This window comes from Salmo trutta, chromosome 36 (assembly GCF_901001165.1).
Source record: "Salmo trutta chromosome 36, fSalTru1.1, whole genome shotgun sequence".
In the NCBI taxonomy this organism is placed as follows: domain Eukaryota; kingdom Metazoa; phylum Chordata; class Actinopteri; order Salmoniformes; family Salmonidae; genus Salmo; species Salmo trutta.
The window spans coordinates 27,276,792-27,303,864 of NC_042992.1; the positions used below are offsets into that span (position 1 = coordinate 27,276,792).

At 44.2% G+C, this 27,073-nt stretch overlaps 1 protein-coding gene across 2 annotated transcripts in view; it reads left to right on the top strand.

The window, feature by feature from the left end:
* LOC115175756 (RNA polymerase II subunit A C-terminal domain phosphatase) overlaps positions 1-27,073 on the top strand; it is a 112,045-nt gene that overhangs the window by 1,330 nt on the left and 83,642 nt on the right. For both annotated transcript variants that reach the window (XM_029735237.1, XM_029735238.1), the window contains exons 2-11: positions 249-332; positions 477-570; positions 748-876; positions 1,091-1,241; positions 8,282-8,372; positions 9,275-9,441; positions 11,091-12,104; positions 19,776-19,917; positions 20,091-20,303; positions 26,444-26,606. In XM_029735237.1, the coding sequence (XP_029591097.1) occupies positions 249-332; positions 477-570; positions 748-876; positions 1,091-1,241; positions 8,282-8,372; positions 9,275-9,441; positions 11,091-12,104; positions 19,776-19,917; positions 20,091-20,303; positions 26,444-26,606 (2,248 nt within the window). The remainder of the gene's footprint in view (positions 1-248; positions 333-476; positions 571-747; positions 877-1,090; positions 1,242-8,281; positions 8,373-9,274; positions 9,442-11,090; positions 12,105-19,775; positions 19,918-20,090; positions 20,304-26,443; positions 26,607-27,073) is intronic.

Here is a 27,073-nt window from a genome sequence, read left to right on the forward strand (position 1 = left end):
TTCAATGTGTCGATTCAGTTGTCGTTTTGTTGTTCAGAAACGGATGACGGCTTATGCCCTGGTGCTTTTCAATATGGTGGCACTAATGTAGTCTTATGGGGAAGTTGTGTTTATTAACGTGTTTGTTTAGATATAGATGTACACATGTTGGAGAGCCAGTGGCCATTCTATCCGGCACCTGCATTGTAAAGCCCTTTTTATGGGGGAAACTCGTTATGCCAGGGTCTCAAGTGCCACTTTTCTTCCAGTGGGGTGATTGTCAGAGTAGAAGAATGCAGCCATCCAGTCGTGATGAAGGGGCTGTGTGCTGAATGTGGTCAGGACCTCACACAGTAAGTACACACCCACACACACATGCATTCCATGCTACAATTTCAATTGGCATATTCACACACTTTTAAAATAGGCATGCTTCTTAGCTGTAGAGTACCTCTCATGCGGATGCATTACTAGTGGATTCGCTCTCTCTTTTTCAGGATGCAGAGTAATAATGGGAGGCAGCAGGCTCACATCTCCACGGCGAACGTTTCCATGGTGCACAGTGTCCCCGAGTTGATGGTCAGCTCTGAGGTGAGGCTCAGGATGTCATGGCACTAGAAGATGAGTTTCCTCTGACGATAATGTGACCTTGTAGAAATACTTCTGTGACGTTGGAATTCAACTTTACAATGTAGTAGAGACAGTTTTGTTGAAGTTATTGCCTCCTTTTTATAAATGCCTGGTCTCTGTGATATGTCCCCAACACAGCAAGCGGAGCAGCTGGGCAGAGAGGACCAGCAGAGACTCCACAGGAACAAGAAGCTGGTTCTTATGGTTGATCTGGACCAAACCCTGATCCACACCACCGAGCATCACTGCCAGCGCATGTCCAATAAGGTATGTGTATCTGATCTACATAGCTACAATTAGATTTTTTTTCTCTGGCCTATGAAAAGAGGTTCTTTTGATATTTCTATGCCCCAGGCTTTGCTGAGGGTTTGGTATTGAAAGAAAAAAGAGTCTGTAGCTAGTCTGCAATTAACCACTGATGGTTATGTAGCTAGAACAAACCCTTGATGGTTCTGCACATCCCTCTGCTCTTGTTCCATAGGGAATCTTCCACTTCCAGCTGGGGCGGGGGGAGCCCATGTTACACACGCGACTGCGTCCGAACTGCAAAGACTTCCTGGAGAAGATCGCCCAACTCTATGAGCTGCATGTCTTCACTTTTGGAAGCCGCCTCTATGCACACACCATCGCAGGTACCCACACACATTCTCTGATAATTATGCCTGCATTGAATTACTATATAATTTGCTTTACAGTAAGTAATGGAAAAAGTATCAAGAATGCAACAACAAAAAAATGACGTAAATGCCAAAAGTGTGTGAGTGCTCAGATGCTAAATGCCAGGTGAATTTAAATACTTTTAATTATCTAGGATGTCATCCTCTGTAAAATCTCTCTACGGAATGATAGATCTTCGCTTAATGCCTGAGTGCTGTCTGCATTATAGGTGAGAATAGTTTTATTTAAATGTTTGTCTATACACTCCCCAGTTTGAAAAATTAGACACTAACAGACATGCCTCAATGTGATTGGTCTCAGCATTGGAGGCAAATACTGAGTAGCGCTGTAAGTCTGAGTGGCCACTAGAGGTCAGCATTTACCTTCAGTTTGTGTCTCAAGTGCATTCTGTACTCCGATTCTTCATATCTCACTGGGCCTGCATCCCAAATGTCACCCTATATAGTAGGGATGTGCATCTTTCCCTTTCAAGACTATTCGGGATATACAGTTGAAGTCGGAAGTTTACATACACTTAGGTTGGAGTCATTAACTCGTTTTTCAACCACTTCTTGTTAACAAACTATAGTTTTGGCAAGTCTGTTAGGACATCTACTTTGTGCAAGACACAAGTAATTTTTCCAACAATTGTTTACAGACAGATTATTTCACTTATAATTCACTGTATCACAATTCCAGTGGGTCAGAAGTTTACGTACACTAAGTTGACTGTGACTTTAAACAGCTTGGAAAATTCCAGAAAATGATGTCATGGCTTTAGAAGCTTCTGATAGGCTAATTGACATTATTCGAGTCAATTGGAGGTGTACCTGTGGATGTATTTCAAGGCCTACCTTCAAACTCCAGTGCCTCTTTGCTTGACATCATGGGAAAATCAAAAGAAATCAGCCAAGACCTCGGAAAAAAGAATTGTAGACCTCTACAAGTCTGGTTCATCCTTGGGAGCACTTTCCAAACACCTGAAGGTACCACGTTCATCTGTACAAACAATAGTACGCAAGTATAAAAACCATGGGACCACGCAGCCGTCATACCGCTCAGGAAGGAGACACATTCTGTCTCCTAGAGATGAATGTACTTCTGTGCAAATCAATCCCAGAACAGCAGCACAGGACCTTGTGAAGATGCTTGAGGAAACAGGTACAAAAGTATCTATATCCACAGTAAAACGAGTCCTATATTGACATAACCTGAAAGGCCGCTCAGCAAGGAAGAAGCCACTGCTCCAAAACCGCCATAAAAAAATCCAGACTACGGTTTGCAACTGCACATGGAGACAAAGATCGTAGTTTTTGGAGAAATGTCCTCTGGTCTGATGAAACAAAAATAGAACTGTTTGGCCATAATGACCATCGTTATGTTTGGAGGAAAAAGGGGGATGCTTGCAAGCCGAAGAACACCATCCCAACCGTGAAGCACGTTTTGGCAGCATCATGTTGTGTGGTGCTTTGCTGCAGGAGGGACTGGTGCGCTTCACAAAATGGATGGCGTCATGAGGCAGGAAAATTATGTGGATATATTGAAGCAACATCTCAAGACATCAGTCAGGAAGTGAAAGCTTGGTCGCAATGGGTCTTCCAAATGGACAATGACCCCAAGCATACTTCCAAAGTTGTCAAAATGGCTTAAGGACAACCCAGTCAAGGTATTGGAGTGGCCATCACAAAGCCCTGACCTCAATCTTATCAACAATTTGTGGACAGAACTGAAAAAGCGTGTGCGAGCAAGGAGACCTACAAACCTGACTCAGTTATACAAGCTCTGTCCGGAGGAATGGGCCAAAATTCACCCAACTTATTGTGGGACGCTTGTGGAAGGCTACCCAAAACGTTTGACCCAAGTTAAACAATTTAAAGGCAGTGCTACCAAATACTAATTGAGTGTATGTAAACTTCTGACCCAGTGGGAATGTGATGCTGAAATAAATATATTCTCTCTACTATTATTCTGACATTTCACATTCTTAAAATAAAGTGGTGATCCTAACTGACATAAGATGGAATTTTTACTAGGATTAAATGTCAGGAATTGTGAAACTGAGTTTAAATGTATTTGGCTAAGATGTATGTAAACTTCTGACTTAAACTGTATCTAGATATATGGGCCCCGATACGATACATGAATGACTCGGTTTGATTAAAGGAACAAATCGGTTCGATTCGAAGCACTAACATTTTGTTGCATAAACATATAGATTTCCTAAATGAAAATCTGCTGCTGATGGTGAACATGAGCTGGGCCTCTCTGGGATGGATCTGTCTGAGCTGACCTCTCTCTCTCTGTGTGAATGATGTATATGGGTGTCTCTGAGCGGTAAGCCTAACAAAGCCAACCGTAGACGAAAATCAGCGAGGGAAGTCTGGGGAGGTGCATCTGCAACAGCCAAAAGCCGGACACTAATGGTTTTCCAACAGCAAGGCTCAGATCAATATGGAGGCGTCAACATACAGTGCCTTCGGAAAGTATTTTTACCCCTTGACTTTTTTCATATTTTGTTACGTTACAGCCTAATTTTAAAATTGATTCAATTGTTTTCTTTCCTCATCAATCTACACACAATACCCCATAATGACAAAGCAAAAACAGGTTTAGAGATGAAATAAAACACGGAAATATTACATTTACATAAGTATTCATACCCTTTCACTCAGTACTTTGTTGAAGCACCTTTGGCAGTGATTACAGCATTGAGTCTTCTTGGATATGACGCTACAAGCTTGGCACACCTGTATTTGGGGAGTTTCTCCCATTCTCCTCTGCAGATCCTCTCAAGCTTGGTCAGGTTGGATGGGGAGCGTTGCTGCACAGCAATTTTCAGGTCTCTACAGAGATGTTCGATTTGTTTCAAGTTCGGTCTCTGGCTGGGCCGCTCAAGGACATTCCAAGACTTGTCCCGAAGCCACTCCTGCATTGTCTTGGTTGTGTTCTTAGGGTTGTTGTCCTGTCTCCCAGTCCCTGCTGCTGAAAAAATCCCCACGGCATGATGCTGCCACCACCATGCTTCACCGTAGGGATGGTCCCAGGTTTCCTCCAGACGTGACGCTTGGCATTCAGTCCAAAAAGTTCAATCTTGGTTTCATCAGACCAGAGAATCTTGTTTTTCATGGTCTGAGAGTCTTTAGATGCCTTTTGGCAAACTCCAAGCGGGCTTTTACTGTGGAGTGGTCTGATTGGTAGAGTGCTGCAGAGATGGTTGTCCTTCTGGGAGATTCTCCCATCTCCACAGAGGAACTTTAGAGTTCTTTCAGTGACCATCGGGTTCTTGGTCACCTCCCTGACCAAGGCCCCTCTTTCCCGATTGCTCAGTTTGGCCGGGCGGCCAGCACTAGGAAGAGTCTTGGTGGTTCCAAACTTCTTCCATTTAAGAATGATGGAGGCCACTGTGTTCTTGGGGACCTTCAAGGCTGCAAAAATGTTTTGGTATCCTTCCCCAGATCTGTGCCTCGACACAATCCTGTCTCGGAACTCTACAGACAATTACTTCAACCTCATGGCTTGGTTTTTACCTGACATGCACTGTCAACTGTGGGACCTTGTATAGACAGTTGTGTGTCTTTCCAAATCATGTCCAATCAATTGAATTTACCACAGGTGGACTCCAATCAAGTTGTACAAACATTTCAAGGATGATCAATGGAAACAGCATGCACCTGATCTCAATTTCAAGGCTCATATCAAAGGGTCTGAATACTTATGTAAATAAGCTATTCCTGTTTATTTTTAATACATTTGCAAACATTTCTAAAACTGTTTTCGTTTTGTCACTGTGAGGTATTGTGTGTAGATTGCTGAGTATTTATTTTTCAAAAAAAAATTAGAATAAGGTTAACTTAACAAAATGTGGAAAAAGTCAAGGGGTCTGAATACTTTCTGAAGGCACTGTAGCTGCTATTGTTCATGAAGGTTTTTCTGTAGAAATAAACTTTTCTATACCTCATATCACACACTCACGAACTGAAAACCTAACGTGTGTTCAATTGATTGGTTAGAGAGAGGTCTGAAATATCACTTTCATTTGTATCCAGAATCGTGGCAAAGTTGGCTCCTGTTTTTGTCACGTCTTTTGTTAGTAATGTATCAATATTTATCTTAGTTATTATATAGCACCACTTTGGATTTCACCCCCGTCTCATAATCAAGTGGTTTAGACCGTTTGGAAGTTTTGACAGACTCAGAGTGAGCTTATCTTCCATGCAGTGCGTTTAGCACAAGTGACTGCTGTCCTCGTTATGAAATCATGAACTTTACCCTGTATATTTAAAAATATACTTATGATTGTTTCAAGTAAAACTATTGCTGATGGTGAACCTGAATAATAAAATGTAATGTGAGCCCCGATCAGCATGTAGACTACCTATAGCCAGATTAATTGTCTCCGGTGGTAGCTTTTATTTCGGTAAAACACCATTTTCAACAGCACATTTTGATTAAAAAAATAACATGGCGAAATACATTGGTTGTCACTCAACTAATAAAGCTTAATATTGCGCGAGCCATTATAAACATTTGAATTCTGAAGGTGACGCGCAGATGTGCCAGATCAAGAATAGGCCTGCCTCTCGTTAATTAGCGTACAAAGCTGCACACAGCGTACAGTTTGACTGATATTGCCTGGGGTCGTTCGTCATGCAAAATGATTTGTAGATCAATGACCGTCAACAGTTACATTCTTAGTTCGACACCGGTTGAGAGGTAATTTGAGCAAAAAAAAAGATTTTGTAACGTTTGAATTGATTTTCGGACTGATGCATGCTACATTTGGGCGTGTTCCCTCATACCGATGCACTCGTATCTTAAAACTTCATTGGGATAGGGGGCAGCATTGGGAAGTTTGGATGAAAAGCGTGCCCAGAGTAAATTGCCTGTTACTCAGGCCCAGAAGCTATATAATTGGTAGATTTGGATAGAAAACGCTCTAAAATTTCCAAAACTGTTAACCTCTCTTGGGCAGGTGGGACGCTAGCGACCCACGGTTCACACTATTCAACAGCTACTGAAAAATCAGAGCGCCAAATTCAAAATAACAAAATGTCATAATTCAAAGTTCTCAAACATATGACTATTTTACACCATTTTAAAGGTACACTTCTCCTTAAAATAATGTCTGAGTATAACAGAACTCATATGGCAGGCAAAAACCTGAGAAAAATCCAACATTTTAAAGTGATTGCCTATCCAATATCCTGTGTCTGTGGGGTCAGATTGCACTTTCTAAGGCTTCCAGTAGATGTCAACAGTGTTTAGAAGTTGTTTCAGGCTTGTATTGTGAAAGGGGATCGAATAAAAGCTGTTTCAATAAGTGGTCATGCTGAAAGACATTAGTCTCGCGTGTGGCCATGACGCTCGTTCTCTTTCCTTTCTAATGACAACGGAATTGTCCGGTTGGAATATTATTGAAGATTTATGATAAAAACATCCTAAAGATTGATTATATACATCGTTTGACATGTTTCTACGACCTTTAATGGAACTTCTTTGACTTTTCGTCTGGACTTTGTGCCCGCGCTTTGCATTTGGATTACTGGACAAAACGCGCAAACAAAAAGGAGGTATTTGGACATAAAGATTAACTTTATCGAACAAAACAAACATTTATTGTCTAACATGGAGACCTGGGAGTGCCATCAGGTGAAGATCATTAAAGGTAAGTGATTCATTTTAACTCTATTTCTGACTTTTGTGACACCTCTCCTTGGTTGGAAAATGGCTGTATGGTTTTCTGTGGCTAGGCGCTGACCTAACATAATCGCATGGTGTGCTTTCGCCGTAAAGCCTTTTTTGAAATCGGACACTGTGGCTGGATTAACAAGAAGTTTATCTTTAAAATGTTGTATAATACTTGTATGTTTTGAGGAATTTTAATTCTGAGATTTCTGTTTGAATTTGGCGCCCTGCAATTTCACTGGCTGTTGGCGAGGTGGAACGCTCACGTCCCAAACGATCCCAGAGAGGTTAAACATTTGAACATATTGGTGACTCGTTACATCCCTACTATATAGTGCACTACTTTTGACCAGAGCCACGTGGTCCCTGGTGCACTATATTGGGAATAGAGTACGATTTGGGATTCCTCCTGAATGGTCAGTTTACCAGCCTCTCACAGAGAATAATATAGCCACCTCATACTCAACCTTACTTTTAACCATATCTCACTTTATAATGAAAGGTTGAGCATTTTATTCATCTAAATATCAGCATTTTGGTTATAAAGATGAACATTGGATCTTTTTAAAGTTTGGAAACGATATTTCGCTACCAATTAGAAGTTATTCTATAATGAATGTCAACACTGAATGCTGGAAGCAAATGAATAGTGAGTGTGTAATATAGTACTTACTTCAGTCTGGAGCAGAGAGGTCACTGTATCTGGTTTCTCCATGTAGATGGGTTTGTGTGCTTTAGTAGACACCCGCCTGCCTGCCCTCTTCTCTGGGGTTTAATAGCAGCCAGGTAACAAGGTGTTTGTTGTGAAGTGGGGATGTCGCTGCTCCATCAAAGCCAGGCTTTGTTGTTCCTCCAGACACACATTATTCTGCAGCTTTTAAAGAGGAACTGAGAGGACCCAGCTTGCATTTAGTTCTCATCTCAAAGCTTTGAGGTTTCAGTGAAAGCCTACTGGGTATACAGAGATGTGTCACACACGCACAGCGATGCCTGCGGTTCCATTTGAGTTAAAATTGAAGATTTTGTGTAACAAAACATAAAAACGTCCAGATAAAGAAAAACATGAGAATTGGCTCTAAATGGACTCAACCTGTTCGCCTTGTTGTTGGACAGCTACCCTGTGTAGCGCCAGGCGGCCGGGGAGTAATGGAGATTGGCGGTTTGGCAAAACTGCGCCTTTACTTTGGTGAATACATCCTGCTTTTCCACAGTGCTCTTTTAAATAAATAGGATGTCTAATGTGGTCTCTTTCTCATGCTCTCGCTCTCTCTCTCTCCTATAATTTATTGAGTCCATTTAAGATGTTTTTCTTGTGTTTCTGTGACTGTAGGCTTCCTGGACCCTGAGATGAAGCTGTTCTCCCACAGGATTCTGTCCAGAGACGAGTGCATCGACCCCTTCTCCAAGACGGGGAACCTGAGGTCAGACCTGGCTCTCTGTCTGGCAGAGCTGCTAGCACACACTGCTTTATGAAGCCCACGCATTACACTTTGACACATACCAGTAGCATCTTCCGCCAGGACATTTTTAAGAAAAATCTGTCCAATATGAAAAGGACACGGCTGATATGTTATCTTTAATTTAGACACTTTGGAGAAAAGGCATTCATTCAGTCAAGGACAAATTGATTTCCACTCAGCCACTACTGCTGAAGAATTCAACTGAGGGAATTCCTGTAATGATTGGAGCTACCAGACCTTAGTGTTGATTAAAACCTGGCATCAGTCAAGTCATCTAAAGTCACTTTGTTGTCCCCACAGACAATACAGCACTGTAAAACTGCGCCATCCAGCTCTAGCATAACAGCGCTATAGATGAGCAGAGGAAATAGCCAATAGCCATGCAGTATTCCTTCTAATCAGTGACTCCTGTTATAGAAGCCTGCTAAAACATCGTTCTCTTATTAAATCAAAGTCCTAATGGTAGAAAATGTGCTTCTTGTATAGTTCAGATAATGATTAGTAAGCGTGACAGACAGAATTAATTTCTACCCTGAAAGGATTCTGAGAGTCCTTCCCAAATGGCACCCTATTCCCTTTATAGTGCGCTACTTTTGACCAGGGCCCATAGGGAATAGGGTTCCATTTGGGATGTAGCCTATGACTGGGAGATGGCGAGAGAGCATAGCATTGTGCTCTGTTACTGTGGGACTTTGTTATTCCCTAAAGACACACTGCCTAGGGTGTTACACGTGTCAGAGGAGAGGGAGTGCCAGTTTCACTTATTTAACTCTTTCTCTCATTCTCGTTCTTTTCTACCTTTACATTCTCTCCCCCTCTCTATATCTCTCTCCCTCTTTGTCTCTCTCTCATCTACCCCTAAGGAATCTGTTCCCGTGTGGTGACTCGATGGTATGTATTATAGATGATCGGGAGGACGTGTGGAAGTTTGCTCCCAACCTGATCACTGTGAAGAAGTACATCTACTTCCAGGGCACAGGAGACATCAACGCTCCCCCCGGGTCTAAAGAGGCCCAGCAGGCAAGGAAAGGTACTGTATACAGGGTCTGAAGACAATGAGCTTAACATGGCACAGTGGGCACTGTTTTGAAGTGGTCAATACATGATGATCTATTAAAACAACCCTTTGACTTAGGAAAAACAAGCCCTCTGAAAAACACTCCTCACTACCTTATAAGGACATTCAGTGTTTTGTCAGTGTTACACTAAAGAAAAAAACACTACCTTCTAAAAACTGTCGCGTGACCAAAGTTCAGAGAGAGAGTGGTTTGATGGTTACTTCAGGGATGTGATTTCATCCTGGTACAAATGCAAATGGAGTCTCACTGTTTTGATTTAATTTGCATCAACCGATGCACCGCTCTCCTGCGTGGCAGACTGCTGCACCGCTCTCCTGCGTGGCTGACTGCTGCACCGCTCTCCTGCGTGGCTGACTGCTGCACCGCTCTCCTGCGTGGCTGACTGCTGCACCGCTCTCCTGCGTGGCTGACTGCTGCACCGCTCTCCTGCGTGGCTGACTGCTGCACCGCTCTCCTGCGTGGCTGACTGCTGCACCGCTCTCCTGCGTGGCTGACTGCTGCACCGCTCTCCTGCGTGGCTGACTGCTGCACCGCTCTCCTGCGTGGCAGACTGCTGCACCGCTCTCCTGCGTGGCTGACTGCTGCACCGCTCTCCTGCGTGGCTGACTGCTGCACCGCTCTCCTGCGTGGCTGACTGCTGCACCGCTCTCCTGCGTGGCTGACTGCTGCACCGCTCTCCTGCGTGGCAGGACCGCAAAGCTTTTTAAGAGAAATGGTTGTGATATGTAAATGTTATGATCCACAACAGAAGGGGTGGCAGGGAGGCAAGCGAGTTTTAAGTTTGGTAGTTGTGATGCGTTAAGTTGTTACGATCCTCTCAACACAGCGGTGAGAGGCAGGGAGGCGACTGGGGGACCTCTCTGTGGAAAATAAGGTCCAAATTGAACTTCTAGAACCGTGTCAGGCAAATGATCGTACCCAAATGCCAGGGTTGACCAGAATCCAAATACAAAATTCATTAATCTGATAAAGATAGAATTAGAGCTACCAAGCCTTAACAGCACCTCTTCATCAACACTGTATTCATACTCCAACACCAAGCCTGGGTAGCCATAAGGAGATTGGGTTCATCTGAACCGTGATTACCCTCTCAGGCGTAGTCTCAGGAGGGCGTGGGTTCTTTTCCCTCAGAGAGCCTCCCACAGTGGAGAGCTTTTTTGATTAGCATTAGAGACAAACAGGACAAGCCACAAACGAGGGAGAGTACTTCTATGGGCTCCCAGGAGAGAATGACACACAGGCTGTTAGATCAATTAGGGAAGTGCTGCTGATTTCCGTGACATCACATGGACAGCTGCCAGACCCATGTATTTATGTATTCCTAAGAGTTTATAGATTACCTGAGAGGATAAAGTGCTGTGAAGAACATTGTTCTCTTGTTGAGGCATGCACCATAGTTTAAACAGACCATGTTTTCAACGCTGATTCAGTGCCTCAGTGACCACAGGTCAACTTGCCTTGATTCGGTTACACCTCCAAAACAACTTCAGTGAAATGTATTCACAGACACCCTCTAGTCTAGTGATTTAAGTGACAAAATGTCTGCGTGTGTGTGTTTTAATGTGCTAATGGATCTTACTGTGGTGTTGCTTTACCCCAGCCGGCAGCCAGGCCAGCCGACCGGCAGAGGCCTCGGAAGCAGCAGTAACGTCAGGGCCTACAGCGGCGCCGTCTGCGTCAGAGGAGCGGCGTAACGGCCGTAAGAAACAGCGGGCTAAAGACCACAACAACGAAGGGGGGGTGGAGTCAACAGCCCCCTCAGCCACTCAGGGAGCAGCAGCCAATGAACGGACGAGGCTGTGGAGCGAGACTGTGGAGGAGGGGCGGGGTCAGGGCATGGGGGCCGAGGCCAGCACGGCAGCACAAGTGAGCGACAGGACGAATGTGAAAGAGGAGGTGCAAGGAGGGGAGGAGGATGGCAGTAGGACAGTGGGCTCAGGGGAGGAAGATCCTCCTCCAGACCTCCATGAGCCCAACAGCAACCTGGACTTTGACCTGTCCAGCGACTCTGACTCGGTTACGTGTAAACCACCCTCATCAGACAGTGAGGGGGAGTACAGCCAGACCAGGAAGTCCAAACAGGAAGGGGCGGCAGTAGAGGAGCCATCAGGCGGTGCTGGAGGAAAGGAAGAGGGGGGTATTAAGCAGAAGAGCACCGGGGAGAACAGCTCCGAGTTAAGAGGGGAGACGTCTGTGCTTGTCCTCCCTCCTGAGCAGGAGAACGGGCGCTCAGAACGGAGGGAGGCTCTGATAGAGTCCCAGAACAGTGAACAGTCAGGAGTCACCATGGAGGAAGTGGACAAGGATGACCACCTCATCTACTTACAAGAGGTGTTGGAGCGTATCCATAGGGAATACTACGCCTGCTACAACGCCTTCCTCAGGAAGGAACGCCCAGAGACGCCTGACATCAGGAAGATCGTCCCGGAGCTGAAGGCCCGGTGCCTGGAGGGCACCACCATTGTGTTCTCTGGGCTGTACCCCACCAACTACCCCATGGAGAGAACCAGGGAGAACTACCACGCCAAGGCTCTGGGAGCAAAGATAGGCAAGGGCCTCCTGTTCAGCTCAAAAGATCCTGGCAGAACCACGCACCTCATTGCTGCTAGAGCAGGTGAGTTACTACATACAGAGCCTTCAGAAAGTATTCACACACCTTGACTTTTTCCACATTTTGTTGTGTTACAGCCTGAATTTAAAATTGACTATATTGAGATTTTGTCTCACTGGCCTACACACAAAACCCCATAATGTCATAGTGGAATTATGTTTTTAGACATTTTTAAAAAATGTATAGAAAATGACAAGCTGAAATGTGTTGAGTCAGTAAGTATTCAACCCCTTTCTTATAGCAAGCCTAAATAAGTTCAGAAGTAAAAATGTGCTGAACAAATCACATAAGTTGCATGGACTCACTCTGTGTGCAATAATAGTGTTTAACATAGTTTATGAATGACTACCTCATCTCTGTACCCCACACATACAATTATCTGTAATGTCCCTCAGTCGAGCAGTGAATTTCAAACACAGATTCGACCACAAAGACCAGGGATCTTTTCCATTGCCTCACAAAGGGCATAGATGGGTAAAAAAAATATCCCTTTGAGCAAGGTGAACATCAAATTGCAATAAAATCACAATACTTAGCGTATCGGCACCAAAGTATCGTGATAATACCATATCGTGAGGTCCCTGGCAATTCCCAGCCCTACTGGTTATGCCGTCGCTAATGGAAGTCTGAGTGGTGAGGCAAAACTACGGTCTGAACACCACACACATGGATGAAATAATTAGTCTCTGTCAACACAGGGAGAATCTCAATTGCATACTCCTCGCGTCCTCGTTCCTCACCTCCTCAAAGCCCATTGGAGGAGAAGGTCAGAGAGGATGGATTTTTCTGGATCTTCCTCGTAGCCTGTTGATCCAGCAGGTCAGAGCAGCACTAAAGGGCCAGCATGGTCTGACTCATTACATCCATAATGACATGATGATCCCCTCTCAAATGCATCAGTCTGACCCCAGTTCACGCCTGTCCCCATGGTCCATAATCCTCTCAATCACATCAACTATCCCATTTTTACCGGTTTCCAGTTCACTGGTCCAGGTCATTTCAAACGTCTGTTTATGCGGTGGTTAATTTCTCATTTGGTAGAATAAAACAGTTGGCTCATTCACAATCATTATCAGATACTGACTGGACTACTGAGAGAGAGAGGACCTGTGTACTCTCTGCCAGGGTGCTAGGTCTCTGTTTCGTTGGGTCCTGAGACCAAACGAACTAGAGAAGAGCAGAAAAAGCACCAACCAAACAGCCTGAAGCGTTATGTTTTCACTTGAAAGTCAAGTGATTTTCCTTCCCAAAGTAAATAACCGTTTGCAAAGGAAAAAGCTGCAAACAGCATTGCAATTGTCTTTGTTAAGAAACATCAGGAAGAAGAGTACAGTATAATGGTTGTTGCTGACGGAGTTAAATCACAATTAAACAAGGCAACAGTAAACATGTCATCCCCCACGAATGATGCATTGTCCCCCTTAGGCCAATTGAGATCGTGTGTGTGACTGACACTTCAGTTCGTTACTATAGGTCCCACCTCGGGCCAATCAGTTTCATTTTGTTAATGCCGGTTCTCTATTGCAAGACGGGTCATTCACCCATCTTTCGTCAAAATAAAGCCAGTGCTATCTGAGATATTTTGTGTGACGAACGTACTAACTGACAGACAGGTCCACTGTACCCTCCCCAATTTTCATCGCAATACATCGACATAATAGACCAGTGGTAGGCAGCCCTGGATTACCGCAGGCATTTCAGGGTTTTGATTTAACCAGGAAGACCAGGTGTGTTGAATTTAGGCAATCATTGAGCTGATCAATTAGCTCAGTTGGTCAGGTATGGTGCCTAGTTGGGACATCATCCTGCAGTCCCTACGGCACTCCTCCGTGAACAGTGTTGCCTACCTCTGTACCAGGCTATTGATCCCATCAGGCATGGATGCTTACATTGATTTAGACAGGGGTCCTGAAATGCTCTGACTGAAAAACATAAACTAAAAGATATTCAACACAGTCAGTGTTCCAATTCATCCCAAAGGTGTTCGACGGGGTTGAGGTCAGGGCTCTGTGCAGGCCAGTGAAGTTCTTTCACAAAGATCTCGACAAACTATTTCTGTATGGACCTCGCTTTGTGCACAGGGGCATTGTCATGCTGAAACAGGAAAGGGCCTTCCCAAACTGTTGCCACACTGTTGGAAGCACAGAATCATCTGCAATGTCATTGTATGCTGTAGTATTACGATTTCCCTTCACTGGAACTCAGGGGCCTAGCCCGTACCATGAAAAACAGCCCCAGACCATTATTCCTCCTCCACCAAACTTTAGAGTTTGCACTATGCATTAGGGCAGGTAGCGTTCTCCTGGATTCCGCCAAATTCATCCGTTGGACTGCCAGAATTTGAAGTGTGATTCATCACTCCAGAGAACGCGTTTCAACTGCTCCAGAGTCCAATGGCGGTGAACTTTACACGACTCCAGCCGACGCTTGGCATTGCGTATTGTGATCTTTGGCTTGTGGGCTGCTGCTCGGCCATGGAAACCCATTTCGTGAAGCTCTCTACAAACCGTTCTTGTGCTGACGTTGCTTCCAGAGGCAGTTTGGAACTCGGTAGTGAGTGTTGCAACTGAGGACAGACGATTTTTACATGCTTCAGCACTTGGCGGTCCCGTTCTGTGAGCTTGTCTGGCCTACCACTTCGCAGCTGAGCAGTTGTTGCTCCTAGACGTTTCTATTTCACAATAACAGCGCTTACAGTTGACTGGGCAGCTCCAGCAGTGAAGAAATGTGATGAACTGACTTGTTGGAAAGGTGGCAACCTATAACAGTGCCACTTTGAAAGTCACTGAGCTCTTAATGTACGGGCCATTCTACTGTCAATGTTTGTCTCTGGAGATTACATGGCTGTGTGCTTGATTTTTATACACCTGTCAGCTACGAGTGTGGCTGAAGGGGTGTCCACATCCTTTTGGCTATATAGTGTATGTACTGAATTTCGTAACTTTAGGTCAAACGGGCTGAGGGGCATGACCTTTCAAAGTTAGGATTTTCATTTTCTTGTTATAGAGTCACCATCTGGTCGATGTGTAATTTTGTAAAGGCTGGATCTATGGCAAGACGTATGATTCACCCAAGTTTTGTCAAAATCATGCCAATGTTGTCTGAAATATCGCGTAGGAAAAACATACGAATGTACTGAGACCAGATCCACAGTCATCGTGGGGGACAATTGTGGTTGGAAACTAATTCAACAGTGTTCCGTTACGGTATCAGGTTTCTAATGGGGAAGGCAGGGATGTGTCCCAAATGGCACCCTATTCCCTTTATAGTACACTACATTTGACCAGAGCCCTATGGCCCCATTTGGGACGCAGGCCATGTCGGGAAGAAACAGGCTGGAGTAGGAGGAGAAAAGATAATGGCCCTTCTAACTGTTCCAGTGACATCATCTGCTCAACACTTTCAACCTCAACATCTAGCAGAGAGAAGGGTTTTAATGGGATGGCGAAGTGATACGATATGTTTTCTCTCTGTTCCTCCCTATTAGCCTAGTAAACAGGCTAGGAGACTCTCTCCTCCATCAATGTAAATCCAGATTCTCTAGCGAGCTGAACCATCATCAATATTAGGCCTACTTAAGTGATGAAATCAGAGAGCCATATAACCTATAGTACATATTCTCTCCTGAATTTAATCCATTAAAGAAATCCAAACAGAGACTAGCCTAAGCTGTTTCTGAATTGCTTTTCTCATCTTTAGCTTTCGCATATTCCGGTCCCTAATGGGTGTAGAGGATATCATGCTTTGCTATTAGAGACATTGTGCTGTCGTTTGGATTGTAAGATGGATTCTAGTGAAACGGATCATCAGACTGAGGGTCTATGGCTATTGAATCTGTACGGGGCTAGTTGTGGCTTGCACAGTGAAGCCCCACAGTGACCAAGTAAGCTGTACAATTACCAAGTGTTACTGATTTTGATGAACACGTACAACTATAAGACAGACGCCATTAGCTTGTCGCTGTTCCATTTAAAATTCTGCCGCTTTGTAGCCGTGATTTCAATTTGGTCTCGCAAAGCACTTTGCTGGCGTTCAATCAAATGGCACTGTCAGAGTTCCTACTGACTGAAATTAGGTCTGGTTTGAATTGCTAACATGCCCCATTCTTCTAAAGATAGAAGACCATTACCAGTCTTCTCTTTTCGGTTATAAAGGGGTGAAGATTCCATTAACAAGACAAGCATGGACAATGAATACAACTGTGTTCTTAGATTCTCCTGTAACATTCATGTACTTTAGGATGGGAGACTGGTTTCACATTTCGAGTATGCAGAGTGGCAGACAGCCCTTTTCAGTGCCATTTTTAAACGTAAATCACACAGGCACCTCTCTTCAGCCATTAGAGACACGTGGACGGTCTGAGAGACGCAGGCTTTATAGGGTCACCTGACATTCCAAATGTCACAAGTACCTTCTTCCTGCTCTTGGAAACCCATTGACTTCAGTGATGCTACTCTGAAAGAGGAGCAGGGAACAATTGTCTGGCTGTGCCAAACAGAGGATTACTTCCCTTCCATCTTTCAGAGTAGCATCATTTAAGTATGTGGGGCTGTCTGACTGGTTGGCTGTCTGACTGGTTGGCTGTCTGACTGGTTGGCTGTCTGACTGGCAGGCGAACGTCATGTCTCTAAAGGAAGGCGCAACAATAGCCCAGCGTGATGCTGTTTCTCATCCGATCCAACGTGCCCTCAGACAGCAGGCAGCGTTGTCGTGGAACTGGCTCTCTCGGAGCTTCACTTTGCAATCAACGGTCCGTGGTCTGTATGTCAGAACCGGACAAAATCAACCACAGAGAAAAGGAAAATGGGAGAGAGAAGGAGCACTTAACAGCACAGCAGCATACAGGGGCCCACTTCATGTGAAGAGGCAATGTTAAGAAGCAGCCATTGTGTGGGCTGTCGGTACAAGAGCATAAGACAATCTGGCATTCATTGTACTGAGATTTATATAGCTTCTTGATTAGGTGATTGGTTATTTTAATTGCATCTTAAGACAAGTCTGGTGGTCAATGGTCAGGACCACCATGCCATGAAACGCCACAGTCCTGAGTCTCCCCGGTTCTCTCAGCATCTCATTCTTTTCCTCTTGCTCAAGTGGACAAAGCCACAGGGACGGTATGTCAGCACTGTAGACAGCAGTGAGATGAATAGCCTTCACATGGTTGTTCCTCTCCATCACGCTGACATGCGGCTGATCAATACCTGTCTGTCTGAATAGCCTACATGTCTGTCTCTGCTGGAGAGAGGGGACATCTGACTCACCACTCAGGTAGCGCTGGGAGGCAGGCGGGGCTGGGAGGAGTGCTCTGGAGCAGCCAGCTGAGAGCCCGCACAGCATGAATAGAAAAGCACTGCTGGTGGCCTATGGGAAATGGTTTCTTTTATGGTGATTTAAAAAGAGAATATGGGGGGGGGGGGGTTCGGGCTCACTTGGGATGACAATGTCTTTTATAGTGATTGTCTTGAAGGTCTATGTCCCTAGAGTTGAAAATGTGTGATAGCAGTGCAGCGATGGCAGCTTTGTGTTCTCACTCACTCTTTCTTTCATCCCTCCATCCCATTCATTTTCCCCATAGGGATATTCCCATATGACAATGTCATTATACAACAAGTAGTTGCTCTCTTACAGTGCCTTCAGAGTATTCACCCCCTTTTACTTTTTCCACATTTTGTTGTTATAGCCTGAATTGAATTGTTTCACTCATCTACACACAATAACCCATAATGTCAAAGTGGAATTATGTTTTAAAAATGAAAAGCTGAAATGTCTTGAGTCAATAAGTATTCAAACCCTTTGTTACGGCAAGCCTAAAGTTCAGGAGGAAAAGTGTGCTTAACAAATCGCATAATAATTTGTACTCCATACATACAATTATCTGTAAGGTCCCTGAATCGAGAAGTGAATTTCAAGAACCTATTCAAACACAAAGACCAGGGAAAGAAGGGCACTTATTAGTAGATTTATATAAAAAAGCAGAATATACCTTTGAGCATGGTTATTAAGCAAGTTATTAATTACAATTTGGATGTTGTATCAATACGCCCATTCACTACAAAGATATAGGCGTCCTTCCTAACTCAGTTGCCAGAGAGGAAGGAAACTGCTCAGGAATTTCACCATGAGGTCAATAGTGATTTTAAAACAGAGTTTAATGGCTGTGATATGACAACTGAGGATGGATCAACAACATTGTAGTTACTCCACAATAGTAACCTAAATGACAGAGTGAAATGAAGGAAGCGAAGGAAGCCTGTACAAAAATATTCCAAAACATGCATCTTGTTAGCAACAAGGTACTTTTATATACTGCAACAACATAAAAATGGATACAAAGCATTATGTTTGGAGCGAATCCCAGAGGAAAACCCTGGATCAATCTGCTTTCCAAAAGACACTGCGAGATGAATTCACCTTTCAGCAGGACAATAACCTAAAACACAAGGCCAAATCTACACTGGAGTTGCTTACCAAGAAGACATTGAATGTTCCTGAGTGGCCTAGTTAAACTTCTCAAACAACATTTAAAATGTATCAGGGTTTTCTTTTTTTAAAGCAATTTATACAGGCAATTCTGGTATGTCAAAGTTCTGTTGACCTGAACATTCTGGAACTGTCTGATGGATAGCTGTGAATATAAGCTTTCCAATGATACATGATCAAAGGGTATACGTGACCAGTAACTTGTTTTACTGACATTGTTTGTCATATTGTAAAATCCCTATGGGGGGAAATGAGTGGGCTGGAGGGATGAAGCTGCCATTGCTGCACTGCTATCGCACGTTTTCCAACTCTGGGGACAAAGACCAAGTGAGCTCGACTGCCCAAATTGTGGCTTGTCAGTCAGAGGATTTGTTTGTCTGGCCGCTGTTGCAGTACAGTCTCAGGGCTAACCTCTTCTTGTTCTGGATCCCTGGCTTATAGCTAGCTACAGTCAGAACAGAAGAAACCCGTTTCAGACGCATCCGATACATTTGGAGAAAATATGGCCAAAAATGAAAGGCTGCTGATGTGCAGAGCAAGGTCAGTACTTGTTGCCGTTAGATGGGCTAACCTTGTTAATTAGGTACGGTGTTCTGATGAGGTACGCTGCTGCTCTTAGATGCAGTTCTCTGTGTCTGTGTGTCAGACATCAATAGCCCCAAGTCAAATGGAAATTGCTGCTCCCAGCCCTCGTCTGAACTTACGTAATGCCAATTAAACAGAAACTGATTGTCAATGGAACCTAATGCATTGGTGGAAAATGAAATGCTTCAGGACAATTGTTAATTGGCTTTGAATGTATGATGGAGGCTACAGCCCGAAAGTTGGTTTTAACAATAAAATCAACTTCCATTGTCATCCGAGAGTTGCTGGATATTTCTCTGTTCAGTTTGCTCTCTCTGGATCGAATCCCCAGCTGACAAGGTAAAAATCTGTCGTTCTGCCCCTGAGTAAAGCAGTTAACCCGCTGTTCCCCGGGCGCCGAAGACTTGGATGTCAATTATGGCAGCCCCCCGCACCTCTCTGATTCAGACGGGTTGGGTTAAATGTTGAACGCATTCAGTTGACAACTGACTAGGTATCCCCCTTTTATTTATGCAGCTTGGTTGTTAATACTGTCTGTCGTTAGATACCACTCTTAATTCCTCTTCTTGATTGGTTGATTGATCCTAGCTCTCCCCGTCTCTCTCCCAGGTACAGAGAAGGTGCGTCAGGCCCAAGGCTGTAAACGTCTCTATGTGGTGAATCCTGACTGGCTGTGGGGATGTCTGGAGCGCTGGGAAAGGGTGGATGAATCACTGTATCCACTGACGGAGGACTTCACCAAGACCCAACGGTATATACACACACACACACACACACAGTCACAACAGTACACACACAGTCACAACAGTACACACACAGTCACAACAGTACACACACAGTCACAACAGTACACACACAGTCACAACAGTACACACACACACACTTGCACATTTTATCTGATGGTGTTTTTCTGTCTGTCTTTAGGAGCAACAGTCCAGCCACGTTCCCTGACCACCAAGGGTCCTTCCAGAACCCCCTGTTCCCCCCTGCCCCCCTCCCCCCTCCAGCTGCCCCTGAGGTGCGGACGTACGACCCGGTCACGGGGAAGCTGATTCGCCGCGGGCTTCAGGTTTCCAGACCACCATCTTACCTCCAGGCCTCCATATCTGCTGCCCACGGTGACCAGACATCCCTGAGGTACTGACCTGGCTATTCAAACATGTTCTCAACTGTGCGTGACGTGTACTTTTTTGACTTTGTAACAAAATGCACGCATAACATTCAGATATGTCCTCTTCTTCTGTGGTACTCCTTCAGATGTATTGATATCTGAGATAGATGGTTGACTTTTCAGTGTTTCTAAGTACCTGGTAAGCAGCTCCTCCTAAGTCCTCTTGACCCCCAATACCTAGATGAGCAGGGACACCTGGTCTCGTACCAGTTAGAACATTCTGGAACGCAGCTTGTTTGACCTGTCTATCCTGTCTGCTCTGATGGCTGCTATTAGAGGTCGACCGATTTATGATTTTAATACCGATTATTGGAGAACCAAAAAGGGCCTATACCGATTAATCGGACAAATTTTTTAAAATTATTTTTCTATTTGTAATAATGACAATTACAACAATACTGAATGAACACTTATTTTAACTTAATACATAAATAAAATCAATTTAGCCTCAAATAAATAATGAAACATGTTCAATTTGGTTTAAATAATGCAAAAACAAAGTGTTGGAGAAGAAAGTAAAAGTGCAATATGTGCCATGTAAGAAAGCTTACGTTTAAGTGCCTTGCTCAGAACATGAGAACATATGAAAGCTGGTGGTTCCTTTTAACATGAGTCTTCAATATTCCCAGGTAAGAAGTTTTAGGTTGTAGTTATTATAGGAATTATAGGACTATTTCTCTCTCTACGATTTGTATTTCATATACCTTTTGACTATTGGATGTTCTTATAGGCACTTTAGTATTACCAGTGTAACAGTATAGCTTCCGTCCCTCTCCTTGCTCCTACCTGGGCTCAAACCAGGAACACATCGACAACAGCCATCCTCGAAGCAGCGTTACCCATGTAGAGGAAGGGGAACAACTACTCCAAGTCTCAGAGCGAGTGACGTTTGAAACGCTATTAGCATGCACCCGCTAACTAGCTAGCCATTTCACATCGGTTACACCAGCCTCATCTTGGGAGTTAACAGGCTTGAAGTCATAAACAGTGCAATGCATTGCGAAGAGCTGCTGGCAAAACGCAGTAAAGTGCTCTTTTGAATGAATGCTTACCAGCCTGCTGGTGCCTACCATCGCTCAGTCAGACTGCTCTATCAAATCATAGACTTAATTATAACATAATAACACAGAAACATGAGCCTTAGGTCATTAGTATGGTCGAATCCGGAAACTATCACGTTTATTCTTTCAGTGAAATATGGAACCGTTCCGTATTTCATCTAACGGGTGGCATCCGTAAGTCTAAATATTCCTGTTACATTGCACAACCTTCAATGTTATGTCATAATTACATAAAATTCTGGCAAATTAGTTCGCAATGAGCCAGGTCGGCCCAAACTGTTGCATATACCTTGACTTTGCGTGCAATGAACGGAAGAGAAGTGACACAATTACACCTGGTTAATATTGCCTGCTAACCTGGATTTCTTTTGACTAAATATGCAGGTTTAAAAATATATACTTCTGTGTATTGATTTTAAGAAAGGCATTGATGTTTATGGTTAGGTACAGTCGTGCAACGATTGTGCTTTTTTCGCAAATGAGCTTTTGTTAAATCATCCCCCATTTGGCAAAGTCGGCTGTCTTTGTTAGGAAGAAAGTCTTCACAGTTCGCAACGAGCCAGGCGGCCCAAACTGCTGCATATACCCTGACTCTGTTGCAAGAGAAGTGACACATTTTCCCTAGTTAAAATAAATTCATGTTAGCAGGCAATATTAACTAAATATGCAGGTTTAAAAATATATACTTGTGTATTGATTTTAAGAAAGACATTGATGTTTATGGTTAGGTACAAGTTGGAGCAACCTTTTTCGCGAATGCGCACCGCATCGATTATATGCAACGCAGGACAGGCTAGATAATCTAGTAATATCATCAACCATGTGTAGTTAACTAGTGATTATGATTGATTGTTTTTTATAAGATAAGGTTAATGTTAGCTAGCAACTTACCTTGGGTCTTACTGCATTCGTGTAACAGGCAGGCTCCTCGTGGAGTGTAAAGCAGGTGGTTAGAGCGTTGGACTAGTAAGGTTGCAAGATTGAATCCCCAAGCTGACAAGGTAAAAATCTGTCTTTCTGCCCCTGAACAAGGCAGTTAACCCACCGTTCCTCATTGAACCCACCGTTCATTGAACCCACCGTTCATTGAACCCACCATTCCTTATCATTGAAAATAAGAATGTGTTCTTAACTGACTTTCCTAGTTAAAAAATATTTATAAAAGAATATATACATATTTTTTTTAATCGGCAAATTGGTGGCCAAAAATACAGATTGTTAGGAAAACTTGAAATCGGCCCCAATTAATCGGCCATTCCGAGTAATCGGTCGACCTCTAGCTGCTATAGGGCGGCAGGTAGCCTAGCAGTTAAGAGTGAATACCTTAGCCGACTAGGTGAATAATCTGTCGACATCTACTTGTGCAAGACACTTAACCCTAATTGATCCTGTAAGTCGCTCTGGATAAGAGCTTCTGCTAAATGACTGAAATGTAAATGTATTGCCTCACCTTTTAGTAGACACCGGCCCTGTAGACAGAAGACCACTGAAAACCCTGGCAATGCTTACAGCTGTAACGTAGAGAACAGTCTCTGGCCTGTTAATCATATTTCTATTTGGAGGCCGGAGACCACCTGTCTGTCTAGCAGCAGAGCAGCAGGCGTTTAGGCGGCTCCCCGACCGACCTGGCCATGCTCCCTCTGAGCTCTGACCCAATCATTTAGAGCTGTGTCGAAAGTGAGAATATATTGTCTGCTAGAGGGAGAAGTGCCTGTTCAGCACTACAACTCAGGAGATGCATGTATATTTCTATATCTAATGCCCTGGTCAGAGAGGCCTATATGCTGTGTGCGGCCTTTCCCTTCTGGTGCCAAATTGGATTTTCTCCGAGAATCCATCTATACATTAATCTCAGGCTCTAAATAAAAATCTGAGCATCGTAAAGTCAGGCGGGCGTTGGCAGCTTTGGGATTGTTCTCCTGGAATGAAATGATTAGCCGATTTTGCTGCTGGAATTTCTGCCTGTTCACTCTGCTCTATAGCTAGAGGTGAAGATGAATTAGCATGTTAATGCTGGAATGGAGGAGATAAAACGCTGGGGCTGTGACGAATGTGACGGGAAACGGCTCGTAAGTCAGCAAGCAGCCACAAGAAGTTGTAGTTGTATTAACTGAGTTCTACTTCCCAGTCCAACGTGATGGGTTTATTACTTGCGGTGTTTGCACGTGATTCTGTTTTCAGTAGTGTAGGTAGCTTCTTTACCCAGAGTTTGTCGAGATTGTCTCATGTTAGAAAACCCTATGTCCTTATTATGTATGTGAGTCACCAAAAGCATCTGCCACACCTCAGTTGCCAGGTACAAAAGGGTTAACATCCTAGGCTTGGTGTTGATGATTTCCTTTCAACATGGCACCGTCATAGGATGCCACCTTTCCAACAACTCAGTTTGTCAAATTTCTGACCTGATAGAGCTGCCCTGATCAACTGTAAGTGCTTTTGTTGTGAAGTGGAAACGTCTAGGAGCAAGTGCTGAACCCTGTAGCATGTAATAATTGTCTGTCCTCGGTTGCAACACTCCTTACAGGATTCCAAACTGCCTCTGGAAACAACGTCAGGACAACAGTTGTTCGTCGGGAGCTTCATGAAATGGATTTCCATGGCCAAGCAGCCACACACAAACCTAAGATCACCATGCGCAATACCAAGCGTCGGCTGTAGAGGTGTAAAGCTCGCCGCCATTGGACCCTGGAGCAGTGGAAACACGTTCTCTGGAGTGTTGAATCAAGCTTCCTCATCTTGCAGTTCGACAAACGAATCTTGGTTTGGCGGATGCCAGGTGAAAGCTACCTGCCCAACTGCATAGTGCAAACTGTAAAGTTTGGTGGAGGAAGAATAATGGTCTGGGTCTGTTTTTCATATTTCGGGCTAGGTCTCTTTGTTCCAGTAAAGGGAAATCTTAACGCTACAGCATACAATGACATTCTGTGCGTTCACATTCTGTGATTCTGCGCTTCCAACTTTGTGGAAACTGTTTGTGTAAGGCCCTTTCCTTTTTCAGCATGACAATGCCCCCGTGCACAAAGCGAGGTCCATACAGATATGGTTTGTCGAGATTGGTGTGGCAGAACTTGACTGGCCTGCACAGAGCCCTGACCTCAGCCCCATCAAACACCTTGGGCTGAATTGGAACGCCGACTGCGAGCCAGGCCTAATCGCCCAACATCAGTACCTGACCTCACTAATACTCTTGTGGCTGAAAGGAAGCAAGTCCCCAGCAGCATTGTTCCAACTTCTAGTGGAAAGCCTTCCCAGAAGAGTGGAGGCTGTTATAGCAGCAAAGGGGGATCAACTCCATAATGCCCATGATTTTAGAATGAGATGTTCAACGAACAGGTGTCCACACACTTTTGGTCATGTAGTGTATGTCATGTTATTAACATCACAATGACGGTTCGCAGCAGAGCATGGTGAGCCACACGGAGGAATAGTTTTGGACACATACACACAGTGAAGCAGAAAGCTGAGTTTTAGAGTAGAATCATCACATGAAGCTCCTCGCCAAATTGGAGACCGCCAGGAGGAAGTGCTGCCGCCTGCAGTGCATCGTGGGTGATGTGGAGTGTCATTCACCTCTTAATTTCTCAGTTTCTGAGAAACATTCCTCTCTACATCACCACTCAGAGGGCCCAGCCAGTCTCACTTGTTTATCCTCAGCTAGATACACCCCTGATCTCAATGAGGTCCTCTAACATGATAGTTGTGAGACGTGCCAGTCTTCCTAAAGAGACATTTTTTTTTATTTTTTTAAAGCCCAACTGGTGTTTCTTTTGGGGTCGGATTCCAATTTTTGCGGGGTACTCAAACTTACCGATATCTGCCGATCCGATGTTTTACTGCGGGGAAATTAAAAAGCATACTTTTCCCACACCGAATTCTCATAAGCTGCCATCCAAAAGTGCAATTGTCCAGTAACTATGCTTCAAATGTTGATTTCAGACATTGTGACAATAATGACACATCATGAGAATGGCCACTAGTGTTCAGAGCCGCATGAGATTCCCTTTTTTCATCCTAGTTTATTTGTTATTGGTCGGGCTCTAATTTTCCCAGCCTCACCTTGGCTCCATACACACAGCCTCAGCTTGGCTGTCCTAAGATATCCTATAGCCTAAACATTTAGCAAAACATGTTCTCTAAGCCTCGCTTCTCAGGATCTTCTTGTAGCTTGTTCAAGGACAGGCCGCTTCTGGGTTCTCCTTTATCTGTAAAATGCTAAACAGTAGCAAATACCAGCCATTGGGAGAAGTGGCTGTGATGTCCAAACGTCCTTCACAATGTGACTGGCCAGGAGGACCTTGCTGAAATAGACCAATCAGGTTCATCAATGAAGGGCAATATTATTTTGAGTAGGCTTCATTTAGAACATGTTATGTATCCTGCTTGGTGTAAAATGAAGGGAATATATCTGTAATTTCCTACTATCCCAGTGGATCTCTCGCTGGTCTGCAAACCGCTCTTTCTCCCACTGGGAAATATTTCATTTTCACAGCGTTTTTAAAAGCCCCAAAATGGCACCCCTACTCCCATCGTCTCTCCCTCCACCCTCTTTCCCTCCTCCCTACTTGTTCTCCCCCTCCACTCTGTGGTACACATCACAGATTGTGTGTCCTGCTACGTGTCGACGTTGTCCTAGATTAAAAACGGAACGTTTTATATATAGTTTTTTATTTATATATATATATATAAAACCATCCGTTCCAGCCTCAGTAATGTGTTTCTGGCCGACCACATTTCACCTGCCTTTTAACAGGACTTGTATAAATGTCTAGTATGGTTGTATATTAGCTGTATACTCCAGCTACCCTCTAAGGCCGTAAGCCTGAGCCTCTACTAGGAGTTCAGAACATAATGGAAAAGTGTGTCTGTTCTGGAGGCTGAATGTAATTATAATCACACAAAGGGTGTTTTTGTGTCTCTTCTTTCAGACCACCAGTGTTAAAAAGGCTCCAGTTTTCTCATGGGGATTCACAATGAGTTTATGGCTAATTGGGTAATAGTTGGAGATGTTTGAGTCTGGCTGATGGTTGTTGTTGTGATGTGACCAGGGGGGGTCAGAAGGACCAGCAGGGGGAGACGGCGGGTCCCTCCAGTCGAGACGAGGAGCAGCCTGGACCCTCCTGCCGACGGAGGGAACGCCAGCCCAGCATGTCAGAGACCAACCCTCTCTACACATTCTGTAAAGAAGACCTGGACAGCATGGACAAGGAGGTGAGGAACACACGCATGCATACATACACACACACACACACATACATACATTGTACCTACCACAATTTTAAAAAGATGTATGCATACTGAATGATCTGGTTCGAAGGACCATGAAAAATACATTCTGTCATGAACACTACCTTTACTGTGTTTCACAAGGACTCTGTGACGACAGATTCTATAGTCTCCTGACTGGGTTACAGTAGTGTGGTGGGCTCTCTGTGTTATGTGCTAATCTGAGCTCCTAATATCTGCCATACACAGACAGAACTATATACACACACACACACACACACACACACACACACACACACACACACACACACACACACAAAACTACACACACACAAAACTACACTCAGACATACAAACATCAGTGCACCATTTGATGTTCCATCTCTCTCTTCAAGGAAAGGATTCTGAGAATAAAATCATTTCACACACACACACACACACACAGTGATTAT